This window comes from Chaetodon trifascialis, chromosome 8 (genome assembly GCF_039877785.1).
Source record: "Chaetodon trifascialis isolate fChaTrf1 chromosome 8, fChaTrf1.hap1, whole genome shotgun sequence".
NCBI classification, from domain to species: Eukaryota; Metazoa; Chordata; class Actinopteri; order Chaetodontiformes; family Chaetodontidae; genus Chaetodon; species Chaetodon trifascialis.
In genome coordinates, this window is record NC_092063.1 from 1,397,752 (window position 1) to 1,418,702 (window position 20,951).

The 20,951-nt window shown below is 47.7% G+C and overlaps 1 protein-coding gene across 4 annotated transcripts in view; it reads right to left on the bottom strand.

Annotated features, from left to right (window-relative positions):
- Positions 1-20,951, bottom strand: part of LOC139334984 (IQ motif and SEC7 domain-containing protein 1-like) — a 126,078-nt gene that overhangs the window by 37,262 nt on the left and 67,865 nt on the right. Inside the window, exon 1 of one of the 4 annotated variants that reach the window (XM_070968315.1) lies at positions 9,464-9,665. The exons of the other annotated variants lie outside the window; for them this stretch is intronic. Within the exon in view, the coding sequence (XP_070824416.1) occupies positions 9,464-9,528 (65 nt within the window). The 5' untranslated portion in view covers positions 9,529-9,665. Of the gene's footprint in view, positions 1-9,463; positions 9,666-20,951 lie in introns of those variants that run through there. 4 annotated transcript variants of the gene reach the window in all.

Below are 20,951 nucleotides of genomic sequence, written 5' to 3' on the forward strand. Positions count from 1 at the left end.
TCTCTCACCATCATCAGGTCATCGTCATCATCAGAACATCACACACTTCACACAGATTCATCTGTCACGTTGTCTTTTCAGTCAAGAACTGCAGAACTGATCTGAAAAAGCAGAAGCAAAGCTGCAGAAACAGAAGAGGACGACTGTTTCTGAGTCGACACATTCACCAACACACACTGGAATGACACGGCTTCTTCTTCTGTGGTGCAAGAAGCGCAGACACAATCAGACTACAGACAATAACTGTAAACTGTAGTTTGGCCAGTAAGTCTGAGAAGACTTGACTGATCCCACGGCAGGGAAATGTATTTCTACTACTACAACAGCAAGAATGAAAAGAAAACAGAAAAAAAACAAATGGATATTAAAAAAGAGAGACAGTAAAGTCAATGATCGAGGCCATGTTCGTTATAAAGAGTGAAACGAAAGAATAAATGATTAAACTTACTGCAGTCATCACATCAGTCCTGATCAGGTATAAAACTTTCACCATTTACTTGTTAAGACATTCACAATATAAGTTCCCTCATTCAAATGTTACATAAAACCAACTGTTGAGTCCAAGTGGTGACAAACATGTCCTGGAGTTCCTCAGGGCTTCGTTCACAGGTCCCTTCTGTTCCACGTCCACTAACTCAGTTAGAAAACAGAAAGATTCACACGTACGCAGACGACACACAGATTTAAATGAAGATATCAGCATGTGACCGGTGCTTCTACAGCTCTGAAGTTCAGCGTCCACGTTCAGACAAAGACAACAACAGTCTGATCAGGCTTGATCTGGTTCTCTGTCGGTGTTTGAAGGTTCAGCCAACTGATCCTGGAGCAGTTCCTGGACAGCTTCACCAAACTGAAAGGTGGGTCACATGATGGTCACCTGTGCTGGACTGTTTCACAGTGCAACAGGTTTCAAAATGGGAACGTGTTTGTTGTCTAGCTACAGTGATGTTATTTCGCTGTTCTCTTTGAGCTATAATGTGGACTGATATAAATATCTGCATGTAAATATTACACTGAAAAAGACTAAATGCTGTAAACATTTGACTGAATGTCGGCACCAAACGGAGGAACGGCACCTCTCTGCTCCGCGCTCACACCAGTTTGCTGCTAATAGAAAGTGAGGAGGAGTGAAAACATTTGGGCAGCAGTGGCCATCTGCAGCTCATCGTGCTTTGTCATTTCTTTAAAGGGCTTACAGCTGATGTAACAGCCCCGGGCGGCCTCAGGCGGCCATGTTGGAAGCCCTACGCTCTTGATTAACGGCGGCTTTGAGCAGATGACGTCTTGGTGTTCGGATCTGGTTCATTTCTGTCTGTTTCATAACTGATCCATCTGACTGCTGCCGCGTTTGATAACGGCGTCCTGTCAGCTCGTCAGACAGCACCTGCTTCCATGATTTGACTGATTTAATGTGAAGTGCTTGAAACCCACTCGTGTTTTAGCGGTTGTGTTACTTCTGTCTCCATCATCATCATCAAATCATGTTTTTTATGGTGCACTTAAAAATGGTGTTTATCTGTTTATGCAAACTCCTACTTAATGACGCTGTCACACAAACTCTTTAATTATTAACTTTGTTATATAAGAGGATTCAGGACGACACAAACTGAACTCCAGCAAACCAGAAAATCCAGAGACGTCTAATCGCCCTGCTCCACGCTGACAGACTCACGTTTCATGTGTTCATAAACCTGAAACACCCTCCGAACACTCGACAGCTGCAGCTTCATCTCAAACACCTTCGTCCCTCCTCCTCCTCTGCCTGTCCTTCAGCCTCGTCCCTCCGTCACACCTCCATTTTTAACTGGGCTCATTTCGGATCGATAACCGGAATCGACGGCTGCCCACGGGTTTGGACTGACACTGACCGTCCCCTGCAGAGACGCAGCACGGCGGTGGTTTCGCTCGTCGCCGCTCGGTGTTTATGAGACCGTGGGAGCTGATTGGAGGAATATTTAGACTGTGATTCAGCCACGCTGTCCTCAAGCAACGTTAAACTCCTCACTTTTACCTGCACTCGGAGGGTTGGCGGGTGTTAATTTCAAGCCCTGCAAGCCTGACTGTTGCCGTCCTGCTCAGCCAATTATTTTCTCAGCGCATTTAAATATACAAACACACACACACACACACACACACACACACACACACACACACACACACACACACACACACACACACACACACACACACACACACCCCAACCTACTCACACAAGCACACACACATCTGAGCACCTTCTGGTTGTTCTGCTCTTCTGGGGGTGTTTGAAGCCCACAAAATACTGCAGAACACAAAACTCTGATTAATCTCTCTCTCTCTCACACACACACACACACACACACACACACACACACACACACACACACACACACACACGCACACACACACACACACGCACACACACTACAAGCCACAGTTGGAGCAGTGCAGGCTGTTTATATGAGCCTGTTTCTTCCTCTGCTGCAGTAAAGCTGGTCGCTGTGTATATAGGATCTGAGCTGAGCAGACATAATAAGCCCTGATCATCCACCCACAGCCCTGCACGCACACACACACACACACACACACACACACACACACACACACACACACACACACACACTCAGATACTGTATAGCGCAGGGTAGTTAGCATTTTGCTGCATCATGCCTCAGCCGCTCTGAGGAAACCTGAGAAGCAGAGTGAAGGACTGAACAGCGACTCTGCTGAGGACACTTTCTGTCCAACACAAGCAGACGATAACGCGTCCACGCGTCCACTGTCTCTACTGTGTTTGCAGGGACTCCTTCTCTCGCTGTGGTTATTTTTAACACTTAGGTCCAGGGTCAGATACGGCAGCGTCACAGTTCCTTGAAATCTCCTGTGGATGTTCACGATTTCAGGTGACTGTGGTGGAAAAGTTAAGAAACAGATTGACTGACACGCTGAGCGATCTCGTCACATGACCGCCCTGGAAGAAGAGAGGAAGATGCTCAGAAACACAGCTGCAAACATCCGCAGCAGCTCAAACCTCCAGTTTTCACTCTGCAGCTTTTCAAGGTTACAGAGGAGCTAAGAGGCGTTGGTGAACTTCTGCGTGGACTCGCCGTCCTGCACGCTGAAAAGAACGATGCATTCAGGGTGAATTATCCTGACAGTGCAGCTGGATTTGCTGCCAAGAACTTGCTAATTCATTCAACGCGCTCAGCCTTTAGAGAGTGCATCTCTCTCCACCACATGACGGGATTTCTCAGAGATCCGTCATTCAGCACTTTCACCAGCTGTTATTCCTCTGGCTTCAGGTGAAGGCGCTGAGATGTGACTGCAGTAAACGCTGCTGCTGTTTGCAGCTGTGCATAATGCTGCAGGTTGCGTTCAGGGTCGGGCCGTTCAGCTGCTGCAGCACCGTTCAGTCCACACCAACTTGCACTCTGTGTGTTTTATCTCCACTTAAGCGCAACACAAATTAAATGCGTTTCGATTAAATATTAAAGTGCTGCTCAGTTTAACCTGACTGGAGGCTTCGCTGTGTTAAAACACAGGACTCAGTTTGCTGTCGACTGGTCTGAACTGATCTGAGAGCAGTTCAAAGCAGTAAAGATGTGAATGAACACACGTCTTCCTGTCACTCAATGAACGAAGACGCTTCACTTTGTGTCGTCTGTGACCCATAAAGCACATCTTGAAAACAGCAGGAGAAGCCAGATCAACGCGTGGTGACGAATCCAAAGACTGACGGCTGATCCGCCGCAGCTCAGGCTCCACCGTGAAACGAACGTTTTCACGACAGCTGCAGGTTCCCGTTACGATCAAATGATTCATGCCGCGATGACCGAAGCAAAGCAGGAGCAGCCGTGAGGAGGCGGGGACAGACAGGTGAAGACCATGAAAGAGCTGCTTGAGGAGTTCAGGCTCAGTCAGGCTAAGGCGGAGGGGGACGGAGGGGGACGGAGGGGGACGGAGGGGGACGGAGGAGGACGGAGGAGGATGGAGACGGCGGACTCCTGTGAGGCCTTTCAGGGGTCTCACAGGCTTCAGACGGGTCTGCAGCAGCAGAGCGACACACGATTAAACTCCTCGAGTACAAAAGCCAAAATAAGGATTCAGAGTCCTGCTCCGCGCCGACACCTCTGGGCAGAATAAGAGTCCTCGACACTTCGCTCAGTCTCTCTTTTAGCTAGAAGCCATTTTGAAGAGCTGCTGCCACTTTATCAAAATGGAGGCTGTTTCAAAGCGACTTCAGTGAAGATGAATCTGCTGTAAACCTGCTGCTCGTCTCAGCCCTTCAGCTGAAGATGTGATCTGCTTCCCGGACGTGACGTCACGGCGTGGCGGCGTGCGTGAATCACGATCAAACGGCTCCTCTCAGGTGTGAAATGAAAACGCTTTCAATCAGTCTTTTGTTCTCCGCCGTCGCTTTCATCGCCGCTGGGATGAAGGTGATAGTTGTGGCAAACTGATTCAGCAGCTTTTTCCATCACGGACCGTCAAGGCGGTAAATAAGCAGATTATTAGAGCGTCTGGTTCTCAGAATGAAGAGTTTCACCAGCAGGGAGAAACAGGAAGCAGCTGGATGTTCAACAGGAAACGGTCGCTTAAACTCAAGATGACACGATGAGTCTCAGCAGAGTGATTTCAGGCTGGAAACAACTCAACGACTTACAGGAAATAAAAAACCTCACGATCGTCTCAGTGGGAGCGAACGTATGAGACGTCATCAGGAAGCGGCCAGCTCACCTGAGTCAGGCTGCGACGCCACGATGACGCTGCTTCAGGCATATCAAACACGACCGGCTCCACGACGCTTTCTGCCTGATGTTGGTATGAAAAGAGTAAATACAGTACAGCTACTGCAGCCTTCTTCACAGCATCATCGATACAGCCGCACAATCTGAGCCGGATCCGGATCCAGAGCCGGATCCAGATCCAGAGCCGGATCCAGATCCAGCACCACCCGGCTGAGCTCACAGCGTCTCATCATCTGTCCTTTCTGTGGAGTCTGCAGAGGTTTAAACTGGATCACAGCTGGACTCGATGGACACTCCGCTCCTAATCACGATCCTCTCACCTGTCACCAATCAGCCTGTTTACCTGTGGAATGATCCAAACAGGTGTTTCTGGAGCGTTCCACATCTTTCAGTCGCTGAAACGTGTCGCTGCATCAGATTCACAATAAGAGACATTTACAGAAATCAGTGAAGTATACTGACTCTGAGCTGTTCTCAGGTCAGTTCATGTCAGAGAGGATCAGATCAGCTGATCACAGTCTGTCTGATTTGTTGAACACAGCGTCCACTTCAGCAGGAACCAATGGGCTCGGAGCTGAAGGTCGCAGACAGGAAGTGGGAGCGTGCTGACGGACGGACGAACAGGCTGCTGGTTTGGGTGTTTTCACAGAGGAAGAACAACAGCAGCCTGATCCTTTAAGAGCTGACGAAGACAAAACACACTGAACGTCGGCTCCGTCCAATGTCTGCTGTACGTCCACACATGGACGTCCACAACAGGACCACTGTCAACAGCGCGTCCTGCAGCTCGCTCACTGTGTTTCGACAGATGGTTGAAAAAGACTTTAAAGACACATTTTTTTTGCTTAGTGAGCGTTAATGAGCACAACCTCAGACTGGACTCAAACATCACCAGGTCCCTGTTCCAGAGACACAAATGACCAGAAGCACACCTGTGATGTCCAGACTGCTCCCCAGAGGACGAACCGTCCACATTAAAACGACCCCGTGACCTGTCCTCTGGCGCCCTCCTCTGGACAAACTTTAGCTCTGATGGGTGCAGCCTGCGGCGTCCGTCCAGCTGAATCCGTCCCAGAAAGCCCGCGTGACTCAGTTCACGTCTCCTCTTCCTCAGCAGTCCCACCGGCAGAGCAGAGCTGATGAAGCAGCTCGGTGCTGGGGCTGGGGGCTGGGGGCTGGGGGCTGGGGGCCGGAGTCCCACCTGTGGAGACGAGGACTCCTCTCAGACACGGAGCGTCACCATGGACACGAGCAGAGGACACTGAAGTGTCCTGGAAGGAACAAACCTCTGAAGCAGCTGGAGGATTCAGGACTCAAGCCAAACTCAGAGGATGACCTTTGACCCAGCAGCACAGACCGTCCATCCTTCTGTACGAGCGAAGCATCAACTCTGAGATGTTTGGACACGGCTTCACTCAAACCTGATTTTTTCCACATCCAGCAGCTACAGAACAACACGACGGTTCATCTTAGCTCTGTTTTCGGTCTCCTCCAGCTCCCGATGCTCGCCGCTAACCGAGTCGGTCAGCTGTTTTCTCTCAGCAGGAAGTGACCTGTGGTTTTTTTACAGCTTCTTCTCTGAAAACGATGCCATGGGAGCGAAGCAGATGAGTGAAGTTTGAGCTGGACGTCACCGTAAAGCTCCGTGAAACACTGAAGGTGAAAAGTTAAGAATCTGTTCAAATATTTGCTTCGTTGAGAAGTTCCTGCTCTCCGTTTACGATCTGACAGCTTTCAAATTATTTATCGGACGCAAACTTCAACATTTCTAATTAATGAAGAGCTCAACACAACTAGGAATCAACATTTGGTTGTCTGAGGAGGCAGAAACAACAACGACAGGCTGACGACATGATATGTTTGAGTTACGGCAGAAACAGGCAGCCGATGGTGGAGGGACGTTACAGAGGACGTGTCCTGAAGACGACTTATTACAACAATGATCTGATGCAACACGGTGCTGCTGATGTTTGTCCAACAGTCAGCGACGGCTGAAAGCTGCAAACCCGCTGCCTTATGTGATGTGCGTTGAATGAAACCAGCGTTTGGCTTTTTACTGTCGTTTATCTGGGCTGTTTGTCTTATTCTACGGTCTGATTTATTTAATAAAAGCTCTGTTTGTGCCAGAAATAAATAAGCACAGAGTTTCTGCTGTGCTGAAAATGAAACGTCAGCACACGTTGGCTGTCTGACAGAGAGGCGGCGAACAGCTGATACCTGCGATTCCGCTCCGACCGTCACGGGACTCAAACCGTGATCGTACTGTCTGTTTCCGGATGAAAGTGTCCGACACACAGTCTGTCCGTCTGTCTGTCTCTATGCCTGTCCGTCCGTCCGTCTGTCTGCAGGACCACAGTGTCCCTGCAGGTCTGACGGGTCGCAGGGCTCAATGTCAGAGCAGCGATGAGCGTCTCAGCCGTCTGACTCTGTCCACAGTGACAGCAGATTCATTACTGAGGCAGATTAATCCGTCACCCCTCGAACAAGAGAGGGACAGACTGAGTGAGAGACACAGACAGACAGACTGTCTCAGATGTTACAGTCCAGCCGTTGAAAACCAGAAGACAGAAAGACAAAGTGACTGTTTGGAGAACTCTCCGTCGTCTCTGACAGTCTGTAAGTTCTCCTGAACAGAGAGACAAACTCAAAGCATCCAAAATGAGTCAACTTCACTTCATGACGTCCTCGTCGCTGCCAGGGACGGAGGTGTGAGGACGCGTCGCCCTGAATCTGCTCGCGTCTCATTTTGTTGTCGTACCTTTTCGAACCTTTTTTTGGCTCAAAGCTCGTGTGACAAACTTCAAAGTATACGTACTGGAGTGCAGTACTTGTAAATATTGTACTTTTACTGCACCACATTTATCTGACAGCTGGAGTTCATTTACAGATCAGGATTTTTCCAACAAAACACGTCCGAGCTGAAAGGACAGGAAATGAATGGACAGCTACTTCAATGTACAAATACCAAATATTCAACAGCTTCAGCTCCTCAGATGCTTTTCTTTACGAATTATCCTCATTATTTTCATTTGCTTTGAGGTTTGGACTGCTGATGGCTGAAGTCTGGCCTTTACACAGTACTTCTACTTGTAATGGAGTCTTTCTACAGTGTGATATTAGCACTTTAGCATGAGTACAGGATGTGAGTACTTCTTGCAGCAGCAGCAGGACAGTCTCTGTCTTTGTCCCCGTACAGACACTCGAACGTCTCACGCTGGAGGTAAAAGTGTCCCACGTCTGAAAACAAGCAGCTCAATTTAAAACCACTTCACAGCAGAGCTACACGTATCCCACAATTCATCACTGCTCGCACTGACATCAGTCCAGCCGTTGGTGGTTTTAGGAGCAGCAGTAATCAATAAGAATGAAAGTGCTGAGGTTTCAGAGCTCACGTGTTGGATTCGTTCATCATCACGTCGTCACATATTCACACACACTCTCACACTCACACATGCGGGTGTGTTTTTATGACTTCATCCCATCTCGTATCAGATTATGTCTCTTTTATGAACAGCACACACGCGTTCTTCTTCTTCTTCTTCTTCTTGAACAGCCTTGTTCACTGTCAGTCCTCCCAGCAGCAGAGTGGGAGCGTCATGCAGGACGGTCGTCCTCCTTATTGTTATTTCTGGAAAATCTAATCAAACCAAACCACTTGGACGCTGCTGCAGCTCCTGGAGACAGAAACACGTCACACCAGGAGACACTCGAGGACTCTGCAAGTGTTGGTGATGGAGCCAGAGGAGGTGAACACCAGCCGCTAAACCTGAGCCTCACCTGAGCCTCACCTGGACCTGGTGGAAACCATCTTCCTCTTACACCGTCACCACAGGCTGTGTGGCTTTGGCAATCTTTTCTTTTATCGCTGCTGAGCCAATAAAGCATATTTGAGCTGAATTTAGGACACACAGACAGCATGGGGCCGGTCTATTAGCTGGATTATCTGACTGTACAGCACGGCAGCAGATCACACTGCAGACTCAGGCTATTCCCTAATCAATCACACGTCCATATCAATAAAGAGGGCCTTAAATAGCTAATTTAATGACTGAAGTTCCACTCAAACTAAAGACCACAGTGTCCTCAAAGCGCCTGTCCCCTCAGGTCGAACGGCTCATCTTTAAGGTGGAACTGAAGAGCAGAGCCTTAATGAGCATTTAAAAAGTTTAAGGTGGTTGCATCAGAGAGAAAAAGGCAGAGAGAGGTATTGTGACTGAACAGAGAGAGAGGGAGAGGAGGAGGAGGAGGAGGAGAGACAGGTACAGAGACACGCACGCGCACAAACACACTTGCACGCGCACAAACGACAGGTAAATAGTGCCAAAACCGCCTCCTCTGCGCGCAGCCCAGCAACCGCTGCTGATGCAAGCCTCACAGCAGCAATAACACTACCAATAACTCTGAGAATACTACCAATATTACTGCTAATAACTCTGAGAATACTACCAATATTACTGCTAATAACTCTGAGAATACTGCAAATATTACAGCCAATAAGAGCAGCATCAGCAATAAACAGCTGACACCCCGGAGCAGCCCGCGCGCTGTCATGTCGCAGTTCATGAAGATTTACAACCATCAGCTGCTCGGAAAACACGACGCTGACAGAAAGCCGCGCAGCAGTGCGGCATTAGCGCGGCATCCGCGGCGGAAAACACGCAGTTCGCCAGCGAGCGCGGAGGCGACGCGCCGCTCGGCAGCGGCTCGTCTCCGGATCCCTGCTGTTGTTTTCTTACCAGTAGAGCAGCTTGTTGTGCAGGATTGCGGGGGTTTTGTCCGAGGCGCAGTTGATGCACCACATTGTTGCTGCTGCCGCTGATCAACGCCGCTGCCGCTGCAACAACACGCAGGAGGAGAGACGGAGAGAGACAGGTGAGAGAGAGAGAGACAGGTGAGAGAGAGGGAGATACCGAGCGAACATCCAGAGCTGCCTCAGCCTCTCTCTCCTGCTCCGTGTCCGGCTCTCTCCACCCTCTCTCCACCCTCTCTCCTTCCCTCGCGCCTCGTCAGAAGCGCATCATCTCCCCTCCTCCGCGCGCCTCCTCTCCTCTCTCTCTTCGGTGTTTATGTTTGTGTTCTCCTCTTTTTTCACCTCGACTCCTTCAAACTTTCGGACTGAGATTTTACTGTTTGTCTGTTTCCTGTCAGGGATCCCTCCTCCTCCTCCTCCTCCTCCTCCTCCTCCTCCTGAGCTGCTTGGTTCAGGGAGTTTGTCCTGATCTGATGTCTGAAGATGGAGGACATGAGGCTTTGTGATACTCACTCAAATAAATAAATAAATAAATGTGATTAGAAAAGTGCAGCAGCTGAGTTTCAGGTCAAATCTGAGCAGCGGAGCCGTGATGTCCTGACATTAAGCAGACGGTCAGACCAAAAATGGCACCATGTTATGTAAAAGCCAAAGGGCCGAAGGTGTCCACATGGACAGGTGAGGACCAGATGATCCACGAGTCTGACGGTTCATCAGCAGGAAGGAACAAGTCCAGGAAGTGATCGCAGTGATCATTTGACTCTCTGCTCACATCAGAGTCACGATGATGAGTGTTTGACAAACAGCTGAAGCAGGATGAGATGAAAACTGACAGAAACACAGATTCATGACACTCAACCACAGAGCGACCAATCAGAAGCGACACCACCTCACACCGTCTGACCTGCCTCAGAACTGAGACCCTCAAGATCGCCTCACGTACTCAGACCGTTTACGCAAGTAAAAGTAACAGTACCACAGTGAGGAAATACTCTTAACAGTCCTGCATTCGAAGTATTACTTAAGGAAAAGTACCACAGTATCAGCATCAAAACTTCAATTAAAAAGTAAAAGCACGTTTCAGGATCATAAACTTCACTGGATTAAAATTACTGATGCGTTCATGTGTTCATCACTTTGATGCTGCAGCTGCTAAAGCTCATGTTAATGACTTCACAGGCTGCCGGGCGGCTGGTGAACACATGAGGGCATCAATAAAGTCGTTATCTATTTGTTGATTACATTTTGTATTATTAATCTGAATCTGCAAAGTATCAATAAATGTAGTTGACTAAAAACTGCAATATTTGCTCTTCTCTGAAATGTAGTGAAGTATTAAAGAGCATACAATGGAAGTACTCAAGTAAAGTACGAGTACTTGACAAATGTACTTGATTACTGGTCGTCTTGGCTGATGACATTTAGCTCCTCCAGAGACGCAGGAGACACCGTACAGCTGTTTCCACAGCTGGAGAGGAAGACTGCCGCCAACTGACCTTCATCCGCAGAGCGACTCTTTGATAGAGCTCAGTATTGATCGTCCTCAGAGTCGACTGAAGAAAGGAAGCAAGCATCAGCAATTAAAGGCTAAAATATCACTGGTTTTAAGGGCTGTTGCCCACCCCCCCGGCTGTTCTCTGCCCCCCCCCCCTATTGTTTGTCTGTATACATTGATAAAGCTCAGCGTCGTGGCTTCAGGAGTAATCGATGCTGATAAAAACAGCACTAACGAGCTCTGCCTCCCTCCATTATCGCTCTCTCTCCACATATTTATGTTCTTTTTAATACTCGTTCTACCCCTCCAGCCCCTCACTTCTCTCTCTCTCTCTCCACTAATTTATCGGCTTTAAAGTCAAAACTAACGACATGAGCAGAGCAGTCTGTCAGCGTCTCTCTCCGATCAGCTGCAAGCAGTAAAATCCTCTGCAGAGGAGAAAGTATTGATCTGATAATTGTTGTACGCTTAAATCCGAGTGATTAAACGTGATCTGCAGAGGTTTGTAGCTCCGCCTCTTTCTCCACGTGACCTCGTATAAATCTTCCTATTGGCCGTGATCATAAAACAGTAATCAGCTTCAGGTTCAACTCTATGTGAAAACATAAAATACAACGAGGAGCTCTTCATCATCAGTCCACCGGCGTAGGCCTCCTCCACAGCAGGAGCAGATTTAACCCTCGAAACGCGTCGTGATTTTAGAAACTGAGAGTCGACGTTTTCAGCTCGTCCAGCCGTGCAGGTCATCTGCAGGCAGCTTATTACGACGCTGGTTTACATCGCTTATTGTTCAGCAAAGGAGGAAGAAAGATGGTCCACATGTGGTGAAGGTGGAAAACAAACACAGGACTTTCAGCCAGCTGTCTGTCCGCTGTCCACGTCCCATGTGACACCACAAGTCAACACTGACTTATTTTAACTTACATTAAGCAACGTAAAGTACGTAACTGTGACGCTTTAACGTTCTTTTCCCAAAACTAGCTGAGCATTTCCGCAAACTGTGACAGTTTCTCAGCGTTAATGGCGTGATGACAAAGGTCTGGCAGGCCTCTTGCCGCCACTCTCCAGCGCTCAGAGGTGTCTTTTTGGGAGTCACTGGGAATAAACCTGTCCAGTCTTTTCCGTATGAGGCCGAAGCAAAAACTGCTCCTGGTTTTCAGCTGGTAACCAGAAATGTTTTGGTGTGAAACGTCGGCTGCTGGCAGGTTTAATCAGCTCCATGTGCTTCAGAGGTGAGAGCTACAGCTTCCACTCTGCGTTTAATATTTCATACAGTTTTGTAAGGAGAGAGAAGACATTTCTGCTCTCCTCATGAACTGCAGTACAAGAGTCTGAGCAGCTGATCGTTAGCAGAGAAGCTGCTTTTGTGGAACGACATCTGCAGCATTAGATTGAGCTAGTCAAAGGAAACAGCAGGAAAAGTCCCGCCTGGGAGTTTGCTGAGTTTGCTGACATCTAATGACCATGAAACGAGGATCTCACGGACTGTCAGCTGACAGGTTTTCGTATATTGATGACATGCAGGCTGCAGCCTCAGGGCAGCGGGCACAGCGGGCGAAACGCCAGCGTCAAAACGACCCAAATATCCAATCAGACTCTTCTCTGAGACAACCATCAATCTGAATGCACTGAATAATTGACATTATGAAACCTACATGTGTTTCAGCAGAGCGTGTTAGCATGTTCAGACCGCACACTGAGGATATCTGACATGATATGTGAACACCACTCATGGATTTATGCTAAAACTCAGACAAATAACTGTCAATAGAGCAGAAATACACAAGCAGCAACAACTCTGAGCAGCTGCAGACGCAGCAGAGAAACGACAGGGCCGAGGCTGACTGTTCAAAGAGCTGATTGGAGGTGATTCTGCATCCTTTTACTGTATGTGGAGCTGTGGGAGGTGAAATGAGGCTGGTGCACTAGTGAGACTAATGGAAGAGAACTTACGGCTTCATAAATCTACTGACAACAATGCATGTTTCTGCTGCTGTGTATGAACAGAGTTTTAGTCATGAATCTACAGTTTTATGCATCTTGTCCCTGGAGCTTGACTGAATGGGCTTCAGGGGCCCAACAAGCCAGAGGGCCCTCACACTTTACCTGAAAAATGTCACAAAAGAGACGCAAAATGGCAGCGAAGCATGCAAAACGACCACAAAGAGACACAAAACGACCACAAAGAGACGCAAAACGACCACAAAGAGACGCAAAACAACAACAAAGAAACACAGAATGACCACAAAGAGACGCAAAACGACCACAAAGAGACGCAAAACGACCACAAAGAAACACAGAAAGACCACAAAGAGACACAGAACGACTACAATGAGAAACAAATTGACCATGATGATGATGATGATGATGCAGCAGCAGCATCTTCAGCTGTGATTTTATGTGTCTTTCAGTCTGGAGGACCTGTTCCTACAGTACATGGGGGGACAGGGGTGTGGTCTTTTACATGTCTCATGTGCTGAGGGGCCCTTTCTCTCATAATCTGCCCGTGGACGCCGGCAACTGTGGTGGGTGTCCTGCTTCATGACCACATTTGGTTTGGTTGGACCATGACGGCTGCGTGGTGGGAGGACGGCCCAGGTGTCCAAACCTGAGGACGAAGACAGCAGCAAACGTCCGTCTCTGGGATCCACTGATAAATAAATAAGCCAAAGCCAGCAGGATGGATCCTGGACCAGATTCAAGACCTCAGCAGAAACATCGGTGCAATGGAGTGACGCCGCGAGCTAGTGTGGCTAACAACAGCGAACAGGCCGATGGCGAACATCAGAGTTTACTGGTTCTGCTGGATTCTGATCAGCTGATGATCAGCTGATGTTCATGTTCCTCTGCTGACGTGAGCAGTCTGATGTAACATTACTGTGTTACTCGTATTGATTATTGATTATTGATGAGTTCTCTCTATCTCCAGTTCTCTCTCTCTTTTTCTCTTCGTCCATCCTTCAATCTCAGGACAGTTACCGTGGGCAACAAAGTGTGAAACATGAAAGAGCTTCCCCTCGGTTTCCATGGCAACAGGAACCAGGGTATTCCATCCTCATCCTCATCATTTCTTTCTTTCTTTCTTTCTTTCTTTCTTTCTTTCTTTCTTTCTTTCTTTCTTTCTTTCTTTCTTTCTTTCTTTCTTTCTTTCTTTCTCTTCCTCTTTCATTTAGCTTCGGCCTACTTCCTCCGTTTGTCGCTCTCCATCCCTTCTTCGTCTCTCTGCTTCTTCTCCCTCCCTCCCTCCCTCCCTCCCTCCCTCCCTCCCTCCCTCCCTCCCTCCCTCCTCTCCCCCCTCCGTGGTGACTCTTCAGCCTGAGGACAAGCTTCTATAATTCATCATTACTTCTCATAAGCTGCCCTCCTCCTTCTCCTCCCTCTCTTTTATCTCACTCCTCGAGTCCATTCAGTCCTTCCAGCTCTCCATCCTGAATCTGTTTCTCCTTCTCTCTCCTGCTGTCCTTCACTTTGTCATCTCTCCCTTTCTAACCGTTTGCCTCCCTTTCCCAGATTCTGGAGTCAAAAAGAAAGAGAAGGAGGTTGAACTGTCTTCCATGGGATCTTTTGGGGTTATTCAAGGTTACAGAGTCAGTTCTGGGGATGTAATGATTTACAGAATCTCGCGATATCTCATTAGAAAGACGGCCTGAAGCTGTCCTGGGACAAACGCAGAACAACTGCCGAACGACGGTCGACTACGCTCAGCGAACTCATCCAACACGAGGAGCCGTTTGGCTCATCGCCGCCTGGAGAAGCTCAAAACACAACAACAGCAAAGCTTCATGAGGCCAGAGGAGGCTGAAAGAAGCATCTGGAGCCTCGTGTCCCCGCAGCAGTCCCACAGCTGAAGATGAAGACGCTGAGTTCACAGCGTACGTCACCCTCAGACTGCTGCCAACGTTCAGACCCGTCAAGAGTCCCAACAACAAAGCTGTCGCCCAGAAATGATATTTATACACTGGTTTTTTTATAAGTCCAACAGAGACAAATATAATCTCTGCCTCATTATGTTCACAATCAACATGTTTTCAAGTGACTGGAGCTTCATTTGCTGCTCAGAGGACTGAACAGAAGCGCTGATGTGGTTTGTTTCTGTCTTAATGAACATTAAACTGCACTGAGAGTCGATGACGTGTCGGCTTTTGCAAAACTGTCGTATATGCACAGAATTTCTGGGAGACGCGGCTCAGAATGACATGATGATTCTACACCTTACACTTTACTTTACTACACACACACACACACACACACACACACACACACACACACACACACACACACACACACACACACACACACACACACACCCTCCTGCTGCCACAAACACTCACCACAACACCAGATGTCCATTAATCCGCCGCTGAAAATAGTCCCCTTTATTCCCCCCGTTTGAATAACGTCTGATAAACAAATGAATTAACAGCCTTTTTAATGACACTTCAGAGCTGAGCGCCACAAACAGGAAGTCAGAAAGTCTTGGGAGACGTTTTTCAAGTCAATAAAAAAAATTGAAAACACCGAATTATTTGTTGACAGTAAATACAGAATAACACTGATCTCATTCTTCCATCAAGTGTTTCAGACAGAACACAAAATATTATCATTATTATTTCATTTCATGTTCTTATTATTATTGATTGAGATGCTTTTAAACATGTTTCCTTCCAATCAACAGTTCATTTATATCTCACTATGTAGAATAACAACAACAACAATAACAATCAGAAAGCTGCTGTTTTTTAATGGGAGCTTCTGTTGTGTTTTAACCTGGAAGAGGAAAAGAGTCAGGAAGGATGAAGAGAAGAAGAAAGAGATGAGGAAACAAGATATAAAGGGTGGAAAGGAGAAGTGGAAGGATGGGAGAGAAGAAAAGGACAGAAGGAAAGGATGGAGGGAACAGGAGACAAGTGAAAAGAAGGAAGAAATTGGATTAAGAGGAGGAAGGAAGAAGGAAGACAAGGAGACTAAGGAAGGAGGAGATGAGAAAGAACAGAGGGAGGAGATGAAAGGAGAGAAATGGGAGGAAAGAAGCAAGAAGGAATGATGAGGAGAGCGAGGAAGAAAAGAAGGAAGCTACGTAAAAATCAGAAGGAAAAGGAGGATAAAGTGAAGGGAAAGAAGAGAGTGAGGAGAAGAGGGTGAAAGAGAGGGCAAAGGACAACGGGACGAAAGTAAAGATGGGAAAAGGAAGAAAAGGATGAGAGAAGGGGAAAGAAGGGGAAGAGAGGAGGGAAAATGAGATAATGAAAGGAAGAAAAGGAATTAATAATTGAAACATCAGCTTTTATTTATCCCTCACTTTCTACACATTCATTATTTACACTCATTTTCCTCCTTTCATTCCTCTCATTTCTCTCTATCTGTTCCTCTCCTCCTCCTCCTCTGTCCTTCTTTTCTAAATATTTTTATTGTTCCCTTTTCTTTCCATTGCTTCAGCTTTTCTTCCCTTCATTTTTCTCCTTTCTCCCATCTTGTCTTCATTTACTCGTTCTATACTTCTCTCCTCCTTTTCTACCTTTTTTCTTCCTCTTCTTACCTTCTTTCTCTCCTTGCCTTCTCTCCTCCAATCTGTCCTTTCTCTCTCCTTTTCTCCTTTATTCTCTCCATCTTTCCTTCTTCCTTTTCTCTCTTTTCTCCTCCTTTTCTATCCCCTCCTTCCTTTCACTTCGTCTCATCCCTCTCAGGCCTTTCCATTCTTCATCCCTTTCTTCCTCCATCTTCCATCATTGTTACATCCCCCCTTTATTTCTGCTTTATCTCCCCCTGCTCCTCTCCTCCCCTCTTTTTCCTCCCCTCCATTCATCCTCTGCTTTGCTCACCCGTTCATGCTTCCCATAATCAACTTTTGCTCCGACAATTAGAGAGAGGGGAGCAAGAGGGAGGGGCGGGAAGAGGATGTTGCTTGGAGACAGTTGCCGTGTAACAGAAGGGGAGGGGCGGGAGGGAGGAGGAGCAGTGATGGCAGGAGTCAAGTGAGGTGTTGCTATGACGACGCAGGTTTCACGCTGTCACTGATTTGAGCAGAGAGTGGGAGGGGCCGGGACGAGAAGCATATGGAGAGGAATGCAAGACACACACGCACGCACACACACACACACACACACACACACACGCACACACACGCACACACACACGCACACACACACACGGAGAGAAAAATGCAACATTAACTGAAATAATTGCGGCTGTGCAGAGCGAGGGAGTTAAATTAAATGCAGCACACACACATGCACACAGACACACACACACGCACACACATCAGTGGTAACAAATGACAGTGCTGGAGGTAGAGCTCACACTGAAGCGTCACGTCTGTGGTTGCAGGAGAACACGCGAGCTGCTCTGCGACTTGGACACACAGCTTGGAGCTAAATGCTAACGTCACCCTGCTAACATGCTAATATTTAGCCTGAACAGCATGTACAGCCGAGGCTAAGGCGACTAGTTTTTCAGGTGTTCACACACAAATCTTATAATAATCCATCGTTTGGGTATTTCCAGACAGAACGGGCTCACTGAGGAAGCAGTGCTCCTCTTCGTCTGGAGTTCCCACAGATGTCAGCGTGGACATTATTCACTGAGTTCTGCTGAAGAAGCCACAGAAAACACACGGCTGTTTGATGGCTGTGTACATGATAAAACACTAAAAGACTGAGGCTGAACACCAGCACGCTCTCCAGCTGCTGCCCCGTGACACGTGTGTGACTTCAGTGTCCAGCGAACTCCCCTCAGCATGGTCCACAGAAAGCTCACAACATGCCCGCTGCCTGAGGAGCTACTACTGCAGGTGGTCCCACAGCCCGATGGTCCCACAGCCCGATGGTCCCACAGCCCGATGGTCCCACAGCCCAGTGGTCCCACAGCCCGATGGTCCCACAGCCTGATGGTCCCACAGCCTGATGGTCCCACAGCCCAGTGGTCCCACAGCCCAGTGGTCCCACGGCCCGATGGTCCTGCATTTCTAGGACATTTTCAAAATTAGGCCTTGTGTTCTCCTTCAATCTCCCTTCAATTTAAGCCCCATCCTCCAACAAGATTTTTTAGAAGCACTTTGTAGTGAATGAATGAGTTCTTCAGCAGCAGTAGAAATCGTCATGATCACAGTCATTACAAGAGAAAAAAAAAGGCTGATCTGAAGCAGAGCTTATAGAGGTTGGTGGTTGGTAGAGTTGGTGGAGGTAAAAGGTTGAAAAGCACTCGAGGCCTTTCCAGTTTTAAGTGAACTGCATAAATAGTGAAACTCTTTACTTATTTAGATTGTTTGAATGTGTACTGTTCATTAAAGGATGATAGAAAGTTCAATGTGCTCATGGAGGTGAGTTTAATTTCGGTACGAGGCCTCATCACTCCACAGCAACCCCGTGTTGAACTCGAGAGAGTTTGGAAGTCACCTTTCTTCTTCAAATCGCCGGCTGAGGGATTGAGTGGCGAACCTTCAACTACCAGGTGACCATTGATTTCCAAACACAGGACCAGATGTAAACATGGCACAAACACTCACCAAGAGAGTAGACTCGATGACACTGACAGGTTGACAGGTTTCTTTAACCCCTAACCCTAACCCTAACCCAGACGTGCTAGCATGCGCAGCTTATGTTACAGCAGATAAAACTTTGCTTTAATCCATTCCGCACAAAAAGACGCCACCCTCCAAACTCCTGAGACACTGAATGCTGCTTTTCAGCTGGTTACTAAGCTATGAGTCTGTTATCGGGTCGGGTGGTCTGACCTCGGCACAATAGGTTTTGTGACTCAACCACATCACAAGGCTTCATCCCTTGCTGCTGGACAGCCATGATCCACACGGCCACCAGAGGGCGCCCCACAGGAAATGCAGAGTACTGAGACATTTTCAGAGTCTGAACAAACAACAGATGCTATCGTTTTTCTGCTGAGGACAACAGAACAAAATGCAATCTGCTGGAGATGCAATGCAGCACTGCACCACACACACACACACACACACACACACACACACACACACACACACACACACACACACACACACACACACACACACACACACAGCGTGAGAGTGTGTGTATAGATGAGGTTGTAGTGTGAATCTGTTGTGTGCAGAGGTTGTCGGCACACCTGATGCCTCAGGGGTGTGTGTGTGCGTGTGCGTGCGTGTGTGTGCGTGTGTGTGCGTGTGTGTGCGTGTGTGTGTGCGCCTGTGTGTGGCTCGGGTCACCTCTCGACAGTCACCCGTCTCTGCGGCGTTCACCTCTGCGAGTTTATTCAGTTTCTACATTTTCTCAGTTGATCTGAGCGACTTAAAATTCAAGCCACTGAGCTGCTGTGCAGACTGGATGTGTGTTTCCCTGCAGGAGGAGATTAGACGAGACGCGACTGGAGGAGACGCCACCAGAAACAGAAGCAGGAACTAATTTGACACTGACACAGAAAGTACCACCCATTCAGATAAGAGGTGGCTGTCACTTAGTGCGCCTCGCAGGTGTCGGGGGGGCTTTGGAAAACTGGTGCACACAAATCAGGAATTCATATTTCCCCCAAATGAACTTGTTCTTTTAAACTTGTGGCACATGCTGCTAATGCTTGGTGCGTGTACTTCAGGTAATGGATGGAACAGTTGACCCTTAAACTTCCTGTCTGAATGCTCTTCTGACTGTATCTGAGCCTTATGAGCTGCAAACACCAACTTCAATAAACAACACGAAACCACAGAAAATTCATGTTTTACACGTTTTTCTGACTGAGCATTCTCCCAAAAAAGGCCATTTCTAATAAACATTTCTATTTATATTTCAGCTATATATCTTTATACTGGGAAAACGTACAATGTTTACCATTTCGAACCTGCGTAACGTCTCTATTCGCACTGAATTCCAGCGTGTCCTCGTTCTCAGGATTTCATTGGCTACATGAAGCGTCAGTCATCTGTGCAAGGTTGCGATTGGCTTGATCTTTACACACAGGCAGGCGCTTCACATCCCCACACTCTTGTTGGCTATTGCTGGCTGTGGACATGACATGGGAGATCCTAACTGGTCAAATAAGGTGTCAATCAAAAGGTCACGGTGAGACCAACATGTCGCCCCCGCCTGCATGTTTACTGGAAAACATGGAGGATTCCTCGCTCTCGAGTGTCAGGAGCGATATTCTGGGAAAGATTCTGATACGCTCGTGTTGTGGTGATGTCTACATGAGTAAAATCAGAAATATTTGAGGTAAAGTTACTGCTTTGAAGTAAAAATGGCCGTCACGCTGCAGTCTGACCCGTCAGCGTCACAGTCAGTGACTGTGTTTGGTTGCTGGAGCGTCGTTGTGTTGGCGGCGTTGTTTCTGGTTATCAAAGCGAAGAGGATTTATGTCTGCACTGCTGCAGGGTTTCATCTGGAACACGACGCACGTTTCACGGGACGAAGAACTTCAAACTCGAGCGCTGGTGGTGGACCGCTGAGCGAGGAAAGACCTGGAGATTTAATCAGCTGGAGCAGAATATCGTTACTCTCTTTACCCAGCATGCATGTTGATGCCTGAAGGCTGTGGATCTTCTCTCTGAACATATTTCCTGCGAACACGCCGGCTTAAAATGTAGATTCATGTATTGAACTTGATGTAAAATCTGATCTGCTTCAGCTCTGAGCTGACCGGCGACTCATTTAGATTCACTTATTCCAGTTAACGCAGATTAAACGTGTGGATTCTGCGTTCGGCTGGATTTTTCCTTTCGTTTGGTCCCATTTGCCACTTAGTTGTTTTTGTCCTGAAGCCAAACTCATTAAAAAGCGTTTAAACCGTCCCGGCTCACGCTGAGGACGGAGCTCGTTTCTGCACCCAATTATTTCAGTGAAGCGTTCCCTGACGGGTGCTCGGCGCGTTGCTCAAGGGCACTTCAAGAGGCTGACGGGAATTAAACCTCTGACTTCTCAAAACTAAAGATATCATCTGTTTCCCATGATTCCGTGTGCTCGGCGAGGTGCTGCCTCTGTGTTTATTGTGTTAATTCAAGCCA